Source organism: Podarcis muralis, chromosome 14, assembly GCF_964188315.1.
Source record: "Podarcis muralis chromosome 14, rPodMur119.hap1.1, whole genome shotgun sequence".
Taxonomy (NCBI): Eukaryota; Metazoa; Chordata; class Lepidosauria; order Squamata; family Lacertidae; genus Podarcis; species Podarcis muralis.
In genome coordinates, this window is record NC_135668.1 from 42,714,998 (window position 1) to 42,726,400 (window position 11,403).

At 43.1% G+C, this 11,403-nt stretch overlaps 1 protein-coding gene across 1 annotated transcript in view; it reads left to right on the forward strand.

Annotated features, from left to right (window-relative positions):
* VWA3A (von Willebrand factor A domain containing 3A) overlaps window positions 1–10,349 on the forward strand; it is a 53,232-nt gene extending 42,883 nt beyond the window's left edge. Inside the window, exons 29-36 of the mRNA XM_028705345.2 lie at window positions 649–757; window positions 2,650–2,794; window positions 4,661–4,805; window positions 5,186–5,337; window positions 6,000–6,126; window positions 8,146–8,243; window positions 8,676–8,739; window positions 9,988–10,349. Of these exons, the coding sequence (XP_028561178.2) occupies window positions 649–757; window positions 2,650–2,794; window positions 4,661–4,805; window positions 5,186–5,337; window positions 6,000–6,126; window positions 8,146–8,243; window positions 8,676–8,724 (825 nt within the window). The 3' untranslated portion in view covers window positions 8,725–8,739; window positions 9,988–10,349. The remainder of the gene's footprint in view (window positions 1–648; window positions 758–2,649; window positions 2,795–4,660; window positions 4,806–5,185; window positions 5,338–5,999; window positions 6,127–8,145; window positions 8,244–8,675; window positions 8,740–9,987) is intronic.
* The last annotated feature ends 1,054 nt before the right edge of the window (window positions 10,350–11,403 follow it).

Genomic DNA, 11,403 nt, shown 5'->3' on the forward strand with positions numbered 1-11,403 from the left:
TTGCACAGCAATACCTTCAGGTCATGTGGGTATCGCTTGCTGATTCTAGTATCCATCCGGTCAGGACCAGACTCGGAGGCAGGAATAGTCCTCAGACAACGACTAAACCTGCCCCCTCTGTAATGACATGGTCTAATCTTAGCGTAACTCCTCCTCCTACCCGTTATCACTGAGATCGGTTGTCCCAGTGCATCCCCCCCGTGGAACATGCCCCAGCCATTTTGTGGGCTGGGGCCCACTCCCCGGCAGCCCTGACCCCTCCCCTTAAGAACAAAATAACACCTTAAACAAACAAACAAACAAACAAAACCAATAAAACAATACAAACAAAAAACTGTAAAAATTACAAAAACAACAAAATCAAAAAAATTCCCCAAGCCCAACCAAACATCCACCCCACCCCCACCGCCCACATACAAAAAATTCAAAAGAAATTTTTAAAAACATTTTTAAAACACTCTGTGCCCCTCCAGCAGTAACAGCAACTGTCCTAGTGAGGCCTGTCAGGCCCCGTCCTGGGCCAGGTGGTAAGTGGCAAGAGCAGGGCCCTCAGGCACTCACACAGAGGAGTCCTGGGCAGCAGGCAGCAAGCAGGTACCACTGTACATCTGCACATCTGTAGTGACAAAATGCAAACTGTGTTTTTAGGGTATTGTCAAACATCTGCAGATTCAGCCCAAGGACCTGGAAGTGTACATTGAACAGATGGAGAGAGTGTTGCGGTGCTATGTTCGAAGAGTCCAGTGGCTTCTGTCAGGTGTGTACCACCTCTAAGAAGGAGAAGTTGCTGCAGTGTTGATAATATCTGTTTATTGCCCTAGGATACAAAGCTAATTCACACAGCCTTGGGAGGGAAGTTTCCTTTCACTAGATAATGGATTGAGGCTGAGAGAGAATTAAGTGGTTGAAGATAATCCAAGGTGTTTGTGATTAAGCAAGGTTTTGAACTCAGTGTTGTCCTGCTCAAAGCCAGAGCCCTATTCAGTGTACTAAACTTTATCTCCGTCTCACCCACAAATTGCCTTCTGCAGTCCCCCCAGTAATTCTTCATGTATAAAGAAGATAATAGATATTTTGACAAAATTGGATGGGTATATATTACCTCCCCAGCCAACCTTGATTCACTCTAGGGGGCAGCACTGCCTCTCAGGCTGGATCAACACTGATCTTCTAAACGTTATAAAATATAATGTTCTATAATGTTCAATGGCAGTTTTCCTTTGCCGGGGGCTCGCTGCTCTGCAGCGCCCTCTGGTGTCACATTTTAATAGCACATTTTTAATGTTATAAACGACGAGTGTAGATCCGCCCTCAGTTTTCTTCTCTGTAATCTCAGGGTTGTCTGTTGTAGAATTCAGCAGGGAGGAGGATGGGAACAAAACTAGAATTAGTTGCCTCTGCCTATCATTGACTGTGGCTCCTCCAACTGTTGATCTCCTTGACCCACTAGCCCTAAAGGACACATCTCTGCTCTAAACCCAACGGAGAGAAGGGTTTGTTTTGTGTGTGGCGGCAGCAGCAGCAGCTGGTCTTGCAGCCAGCCCCTAGAGCTGACTCTTCCAGTATGGAGTGGCCAGCCAAAGGATTCATGGAGAAAGCACACTTAACAGTCCAGGGGTGTTCATAGGAAGCAGAGTTTGACCAAAAGACAAGACCAACATTGCCCCTTTCTTAAGACACTGCATGAGAACAGCTAACATTTTGCCATTGCGATAGTTTTGAGACAGAAATTACAAAGGAGAGGTGATAATTATTTGCAAGTCGGCTTCCAACATTTGAATAGCCCATAGCTCACATGAAGTTTATTACAGTGGTGCCTCGCAAGACGAAAATAATCTGTTCCGCGAGTCTCTTCGTCTAGCGGTTTTTTCGTCTTGCGAAGCAACCCTATTAGCGGCTTAGCGGATTAGCGCTATTAGCGGCTTAGCGGATTAGCGGCTATTAAAGGCTTAGCGGCTTAGCGGCTTAGCGGCTAAAAGGCTCTTAGCGGCTTAGCGGCTATTAAAGGCTTAGCGGCTTAGCAGCTAAAAGGCTATTAGCGACTTAGCGGCTTAGAAAAAGGGGGGGAGCGAAAAAAATCGCAAGACTCGCAAGACGTTTCTGTCTTGCAAAGCAAGCCCATAGGGAAAATCGTCTTGCAAAGCGCATCGAAAAACGGAAAACCCTTTCGTCTAGCGGGTTTTTCGTCTTGCGAGGCATTCATCTTGCGGGGCACCACTGTATTAGTTAATATCATCACTGTCATTTTTTAAAAAACTGTGAGTGAGAATAAAGACCTAAAGATGGTAACTAGTGCAAGGCCACTTGAGTTTAATTACTGAGCTGAGAAACAAGCTAGATGTGGTGGTGACTAGGGATGGGATTCACTGTCCTGTAGCTGTTCAGTTCCACCCAGCCCCACATCATCTGTGCGCAAACACACTCAGTTGAGTTTTGTGTTTTGTAAAATGCATGTCAGTGCAGCCCATAATGGCCTTCAATTCCCCTGTGTTACAAAAACTTAAGGGTGTTGCGGAGTGAAAGGAACCTTACAAATCGGGACAGAAGCAGTGGCATTATAACCATGAAAACAAATGCAGTAACACTCCACCCCATCTGAATGTTCAGCCTACCTGCTCATTTTATTTCTTTTTTTTTTAAAAAAAATAGGTAGTCGTCGATTGTTTGGTGTCGTTTTGGAAGCGAATGTTTGCATCCTGATTGATACGTCTGGTTCCATGGACCGTTCTTTGCAGGAGGTCACAAAAGAGCTCACCTCCCTTATTTGGGAACAGCTGAGGAAGAATAATGTGAAGTAAGGAAGGTGCAGAGGTGACCTTAAGATGAGGGAGAAACGCAAGTCAGTTCAGATTTAATGGCGAACTTATCGAATTTGCACTTTCCGAAACAATTTGAAAACCGAAACACAGCCATGCTTATAAATTCACACGTATCCAAATTTTGCAAAGCAGTTCTCCATCCATTGTTTACCAAAATACATATATTAGGGGGAAACCTGCACAAAAATGATTATATTTGTGAAAATAGCATGCATTATAGTAGGAGATATTGCTTACAAAAATATGTGCATAAATCAAGACTATATAGAAAAAAAATGTGTTTATAAGGTGAAATTTGCACTAAAATGCTGAAGAATTTTCATGAGGATTTTAAAAAAAATTATTATTTTTAAGAATCCGCAAATTGTTGCGGAAATGTGGAGAACTGAATTTAATATTAGAAAAAAGGAGTCATTGAGAGGACCCTGCTTTGGGGTATCAACTTGCTTTCCCATAAGTAGCCTCCTTATGGATATTCAAATGCTCTCATATGGCTTTCCTCAAGTGTTTCTTCTCAGAAAGGATAAAATGTTGATTTAATTACATGTAGTGACTGGCTTGTGTTTTGGTCCTTCTAAGATGTATCTGAAGAAAGCTCATACCAATAACAAACTTAGTTGGTCTCTAAGGTGCTACTGGAAGGAATTTTTTTATTTTGTTTCTGGCAGCCCAAATGATACAACCATGCCTGTTTCTACCAGCTACCGCACAATGGCACGTTTCAATTTCAGTAACTCAGTTAGGAGGGATTGTTATCTCCAATTCTCCACCCAGAACATGTGGGAGATTCCCATAGGAGATTATAATTTCACGACATAAATAATCCTTCTTTTTCTTTTTTGGTTTTTAATCAGTGCAGGCATCTTGCACAATATCCTTTTAACACTCTTGTGCAAGCCTTAGTGAGGTAAGCATCATTGCAGAAATCAGACCCCCCCCACCCTGTAGGACCAATGCCAGTGATTACATAGGACACGTAGCTTAGGTCAAATCAGGCCACGACTTTATTGATTACATATGAAAAGGTTTGGCAAGGTATTGGGAAACCGTTTGAGCATTAGGCAGCCTACTGAGGTTTACTGTTTGGGGTCAACCCAAGGCAAAGAGGACCTAATGACACACATCAAATAGGTACCCCTTGCAGGGTTGCCATCTTGAGGAGTGCTATGGCCGTAGCCCCACCTGGATGGGGCTTCTCCTGGATGCCTTTAATGAGATACACTTGTAGGCTACAACCTCCCCTCCACCAAAGACTTACCCAATGCCTTAACCACCAAAGTTGTATGAGGTAGGTGAAAGCAAAGGACAGAGCCAATATGTCCCTTGGGCAAATTCCTACCGGGCCTTGAATACAGCAACCAACAGTTAACCATAGCAAGGTCAAACACCACACAATAGCCACCACACAAAGGGCAGAGGAAGATCCTGCAACAAATTGGACGAAGAAGTGGACTAGGCCCCTGGTGCTTCTCCTGTGTTGGAAGAGAGAGAGAGAGAGAGAGAGAGAGAGAGAGAGAGAGAGAGAGAGCGCTGGGTGTCATCAGCCATGTTTAATGATAACCTCCATCTTTATGTCCAGACAAAACGCAGTGGTTTTGTTTCTAGCAGAAAATTAACTACAGCCTCAGGAACGCTGCCTGGGCATTAGGCAACCAGCTCAGATAATACAAAGAGGCACATTTCACGGCAAAAAGCTTGTGGGTGGAGCTAAATGTTTTCTTTTGCCCAACAGATTTTGCATGCCAGTTGAATGTTGAAAGCTGGGCTTTTCTCAGCTCTGTGGTTGATATGGCAGCCTTAGCTGGCTTAATGTTTTGACAGACACACCTCTTTCTCATCAGGTTCAGTCTCATCAGCTTTGCCGAAGATGTTGACGTTTGGCAGGAGTGCCTTGTGGAGGCCACAAACGAAACATGCCATGACGCTGTACAGTGGCTGTCAACATTTCACGCTCATGGGAATACATCCATTCTCAAGGCTTTACGGGTTTGTTAAGCAGGGCAGAGCGTTCTGTGTTCACCAGGGTCCCTGTGGCAGAGAGCGGGTGTCTTCCTACTGAAGACCTCTAGCTGGCATGCCGCTATTACTGTGGCTCCATCTCTGTTCTGCTGGAAGTTTCCGCCTCCTAGAAAATTCCAAATGAGAGTCCACCATTTTGTTTCTGACTTGTTGAGCTTGGAGGAAGGGCAGGGACTAAGACATTCAAAGAGTTAGGTTTAGCATTGTGCAAACAAAGCTGCAGAGCATGGACAGCTAGAAAGAGCCAATTATTCCCCCTGATTGCCTGTGGGGTGAACTATATTTCACCATAGTGTGCTTCTGCATAGCCTGATTATTATATAGGTTATGCCATTCTGCTCTTTCAGAGAGCTTTCAGCCTTCCGGACGTTGAGGCTTTGTACGTTCTGACTGATGGAAAACCAGACACCAGCTGCAGTTTGGTCCTGAAAGAAATTGAAATGCTTTTGAAGAAACGAGCAATTATAATCCACACTATTTCGTTTAATTGCTCAGACAGGTATGTTTTGCTTTGCTGGGGGAAAAGTTGGCTTTCTGATCCTTTTTTTTTTTTTTTTGGTGGAAATGAGGGAAAACATGGATGAAACTGGCAACTGAACAGAGTGTTCTCCATTTCCACGAGGTCTTCCTCTTAAAACTGCATGATCCGTAAGGTTAGGACTGGAGCTGCACTGGTTTTGAAAGTTTCCTCAAACTGCATCATCCATGCACAAGAGGGAGGGATCAGCAGGCTTTGGGACAATTCAAGGTTCACAGAACTAGCAAAAAGAGAGAGGCATACCTTTACGGGGTTGGGGAGAAACTCAGGCAATTTGAACATGCTCAGAATGCTCGCTAACAGTGAGAGATGGGTGAACAGAAAACCAGAGGGGTCCAATATTATTTTAATAAAGTGCATTATTTAAATGTTGAACAACTTGTTTTGTGCTTAATAAACAAAAACCAAGAACGAACCTCACTCTTAATGGTCCCAGGATCTTGGTTTGAAGTTACAAGCAAATGTGAATTACTTCTCTGGGCAGGGCTGGCTGATGCAACATAGCAGTGATGTCACCCACATTGAAATGGCATTCTTAGAAGAGATGTGATGATAACACCCAAACCTATTTGAAAGATAGTACAAAGAACTCTCCCCACCCCCATCCCTCTTGTCTTCCACAGAGCAGCTAATGACTTTCTTAAGAAACTGGCCTTCCAGACAGGTGGGCGCTACCATCGGTGCCACGGGGATGTGGACGGACAGATGGCAGCACACCGGCTACTATCGGAAGGCTTTAAGGACGAAGATGTATGTTGAGTTGATGTAGCATCTCATGGTGTACCTTATTTTGCACTCCGGATCCCGGCACATGGGATCCCGTGTAGTACCATGAAAGTCTGTCTGGTCCTTTGAGCTGCTAAGGCAAGCATGGGAATCTTGATACGTACCCCCATCCATCAACAAATAACAGGTTTTTCCCTCCCTGCTTTTCAAAAAAGAAAATCTCCAGAGAGTGCCTTTTGGGTCATAGCTCATTCTGCTTTTTTGAGCAGTTTCACATGGCGAGTCATTTGTGGAAGGAGAGGCTTCCCTTTTGGCTTTGCCAACCACAAACAAATTGACATGGGAATATGACTGGTTTCTTTGGGGCTTCCTCCGCCCTCACTGATGTCCTCTTCAGGCTCCAGGGAGGGTCTTCTTGTGAGCGACGAGGACTCGCCAGCTTCCCCCCTCCATTTCTGGGTCTGAATGATTTATTTCCCGGCACCGCACATGTACACAGTCGTGTGCGATTCGCTCACACTTAAGTGGGGAGACGCCTGTATGTGTGGTTTCTCTCTGCCACAAGTAATCTATTCCAGCGGAGTCACTTAAAAAACCTAACCTTTATAGACTCCTGTAAATGACTCCATGTCACTCCAAGTAATTTATAGTCAACTCCTTTTAAAAATATTTTGAATCACAGGTTCTCATGTCTCTAATGCCAATGCCTATTTTATTGATGTGTTCAAGTGCTGTAAGCTTAGCCATTTCAGATTGATCCCATATTTTCTTAATCAACTCTGTTTTACTAGTGGTTTTTTAAATACCCTTCCATAATATAGCAAATACGTTTCTTGCATTTGTAATTACATATAAAACTGCCTTGTGTTTATCCAGGCTAATAACTATTTTTACTGCATCCAGTAAATTTTGCAATGGTTTGGGTTTAAGGTTTAACTGGGAAAGTGTCCTTAATCAACTTTATCACCAGACTTCAAAAACATTTTGCTTTCTGATTTTTCCATCACCATACATGAGCAAAATCTCCCCTTTCCTCCTGACAAATTCAGCATTACCTTCTCCTATATTATATATTTTATGAATTTTCTATGCTGCCATATGCCCCCTTAAAACAGTTTTCCTTGGTTGCAATAGAAAAACAAGATAAATAAATATCATAAACATTCCCATACCTCTTCAGGAACAGTCCTTTCTCTATCTCTATTCCACTTAACCTTTTTATTTATTCCGCCTATCAGGAACCGGATCCTAGCCTGAACCCTGCTTTGGCAAATGGGGATGCAGCCTGGGGATTTTGGCTGTGTCATGGGGCGGAGCCGACAGAGCGGGATAGGCTTCCCTCGGATCCATCCCTTGCCCATTTAAGCAGCCCACACCTGGGGCACTACCTGTTTGTATGCTTCCTGTACACATAAAGGTAAAGGTACCCCTGCCCGTGCGGGCCAGTCTTGCCAGACTCTAGGGTTGTGCGCTCATCTCACTCTAGAGGCCGGGAGCCAGCGCTGTCCACAGACACTTCTGGGTCACGTGGCCAGCGTGACAAGCTGCATCTGGCGAGCCAGCGCAGCACACGGAATGCCGTTTACCTTCCCGCTGGTAAGCGATCCCTATTTATCTACTTGCACCCGGGGGTGCTTTCGAACTGCTAGGTTGGCAGGCGCTGGGACCGAACGACGGGAGCGCACCCCACTGCGGGGATTCGAACCGCCAACCATGCGATCGGCAAGTCCTAGGCGCTGAGGATTTACCCACAGCGCCACCCGTGTCCCCCTGTACACATAGATGAACCAATTTAAGAGGGCAAGGCAAGCACAGGGCGTATCTGCAGATAGACAGACGTATCAGTTCTCTAATTTTCTGGTTCATAGTTGTGCCTATGAAAAGTGAGATGAGATTAGAGCTAGTCAGATCTGTCCAGTTTGGTTTCTCTCACTTCTTCATTTTTCTGCTCTTCAGTTCTCTACATTTTGTGAAAACTTTTTATTTTCTTTACCGATAAATTTCCACCCATCCAAAGACTTGAATTCTTATTTCTTTTTTCAGGATCCAGCTTTCCCCTTGTTTGAAGGAGATGATTTAAAGAAACTTGTTGATGAAATCGCAAAAGCTAGGAGCTATTTAACACAGGCCAAGTTCTTTAAGTGAGTGGCTATCTGTTGGCTTTCGGTAATGGCAAATTTTCCTAAAACATGACTCTTTGTTACAGTGGTCACTAATTCCCTGCTGATCAAGGAATTCATGCATTGCATGGATAAAGTGGGTAGATAAAAGCTTTTCTCCCTCTCTCATACTGCTGGAACATGTGGGTATTCAATGAAGCTGAATATTGGGAGATCCAGGACAGACAAAAGAATGTACTTCTTCATAGTTTAATGTACTTCTTTTATAGTTAAACTATGGAACCTGGGCTCCCTGTTTTTAGTTTAATTCTTCCTATTCTAATTTTGTAAAATGTATTCATACTTAAGTGTGCTTTTTATGTGACCATTCTTTTCAGCTTTTCATATTTTGATACTTATATCAAATATAAATCTACTTAGTTGAAATTAATTGTCTCCTATTTCTTTTATTAGATCGCTATTAGAAAAAAAGAACGTAAACCAAAAGGACCGCTGCCCATGAAACAGTTGCCTTCAGGTATAATACTTTTTAAAAAATCATCTGAAATCATAGAATTGTAGAGTTGGAAGGGACCACGAGGGTCATCTAGTCCACTGTGGGGCTTGACCCCGAGATTAAGAGTCTCATGCTCTACCAACTGACCAAATGTCTACTGTATATGTGCTTTCCAAAGGACATTGCTAAGTACACTCAGGCTTTGGATTAGCAACAATGGCGACCTTACTACAGGTGGTCTCAAGGGGTGTGCCGAGGCTGCTCAGGCACCCGCTAAAGTTTCAAGAAAGTGGATATCAAGGAACGCAGAGAGACAGAGATGCAGGCAGAATAAAAAGGCTGGGAGTTGAGGTGCAGCTTCTGACTGGATCTGTCTCGGGGGTGATAATAATAAATTTTATTTATAATAATAATATGGCTCCAGCAATTGCAATAAGGAAGAAGGACTCCTTCTCCCTCCTCCACAGATAGAAGCCTTTTTCTGCATCTATCTCTTGTCTCATTGCTCTGTCTCTGTCCAAGCTCCACTTTCCATCTTTTGTGGAAAGAAATCTGTGAGAGTGAGGGGCTGCTTTTGCAGCTTGCAAGCAAGGAGGAAGAGGAGCCACCCTGACCTCTGCCCTCCAAACCTGCTTGAAATAATAATAATAATAATAATAATAATAATAATAATAATAATAATAATTTTATTATTTGTACCCCGCCCATCTCTCTGGGCAGCTTCCAACAAAGATTAAAAATACATTAAAATGTCATACATTAAAAACTTTGCAGGAAAAATCTTCTGTTTTGACTTCTTGACTACTCTTGTTGTGGTTATTTTGTTAGCATTTTGCCTACTTACCTCTCCCCTGTCCTTATTTGTTTGTCTAGTCATTTGCACTCCTTCTTGCACTGAAACAAATGAATCAAGGGGCTGTCCACGCCTATGGGTCATACCATTAGACAGAGTAAGATGGCTGCCTGGTGTTTTTCTTTAAAAAGCAGGTTTTCTAACTGCACAAATTCCCTATCAGACACCCAACACTAAGAAAATCAAAGGTTGAATTAACTCAAAGGATGCTTTGCTCCTTGCTTAGGTCCTGTATCAGGGGGCCATTTCCCCATAGGAGTAATTAGTTCTTCTGGGCTTAAGGAGCTGGATATGTAACCATGAATAAAGGCAAAACCTCACTCAGATTTTAGCTGCTTTTTGCACTAGGATCTTAGGCAGAAAGTTTACTCCCATCACCTGACCAGTTTTTATTAAGGGATGTTGTCTTTTAACAGGACACGGAGACAGCAAAGGAGGACTTAATGGAACATTATCGGCTCCATATCTGGGATGGGAAATGTGTCTTCATGAATCCACACATCCTTCAATGAAAACGAGTGCACCTTTCAGGCAGCTGGGTTTTCATTCTGATTTGTTTGCTTTTCCTCAAACATTTGTGCCATCCAAAACTGGGGGGGGGGGGCAGTCCTAGTGACTCCAAAACCCAGCAGACGCATGCCTGATTGATCCCCCAGTTTGATCTAGAAAAATACAATTAGACACTTGATCAGACAGCATCTGAATGAGAGTTGCACTGTGTTCCCCAATTGCTTGTTTCAGCAGCAGCTTGCCCAGAGGCCTGTAAAGAATTGAGTGCATTGCATCTCAGGAGCCTTTCAAGGAAATGCAATTCAAACGCTTGCTGCAAACCAGCACCGTCTCTCATAAAGAAGGACGAAACATTGTAGTCTGGGTGCCATATCAAATGGAGATGCTAGCTGTCCTCCTCCTAGGCTCTTAGCCAAGGAGCAAAATGGAATCGCAGAACCCATGATTGCTGTCACAGATGCATCATGTGGTTTTAAAACCGAGGTGAATTTTCAGTCATGTGAAATTGGCACTAGAAATGGGAACAAGGCAATGTGACATGTGTTGATGGGAACCAGCTGTACTGTTTGCTAACTGCCATGTGAAAAATTTCTTCATATGGGGCGTCCTCCTCTCTTTCTTTCTCCCTTTATTCCTCTCTTCCAAAGATTGGGAAGGTTTTGCCATTCATCTTTTTAAAAGAACACTACATTTAGTCCTTGGTAAGATGAACCCTGCTAGTTTGTGATTTTGATTAAGTGCTCTGCATTAATAGAAACCCACATTCTTTCGATATATTGTAAAGCTGTGGGTGGGATCCAATGCTGGCCGGCGTAGTCCCATTAAAATCAATTCAGTTATATAAGTCCACTGATTTGTTTGGGGCTTTTCTGAGTGTGACTTGGTTGGATAGCATCTCCTGTTTCTGGTTAAACATATATTTTACCCACGTTAGCGTTTTGCAAAGGAGAGGAACAAATCTTCATAGTGTCATGAACAAACTGGAGTCTCCAAACTCAATAAACCATTGTATTTTTCTGACTGTTGAATGTCTCAGTTGGTCATCCAATTAGGGAAAGGGTGGTGGTTAAAACGACAGCCAAGAATGCATGTTGTGAGGTTTTGTGTGTATTAAATTGCATAATGGTAATAATAATAATAATAATAATAATAATAATAATAATAATAATAATAAATTATTATCTACTCTATATTTTGGGGAACAGTTTGTCTATTTGTTCTCTATGCGTTTCAACACTTCTTAAGAGATTGTTGTCGAATTTGGCACAAGGATTCCTGAGGTGGGAGTGGCAAGTATTGTCAATGTTGGGATGCTGGCTGCC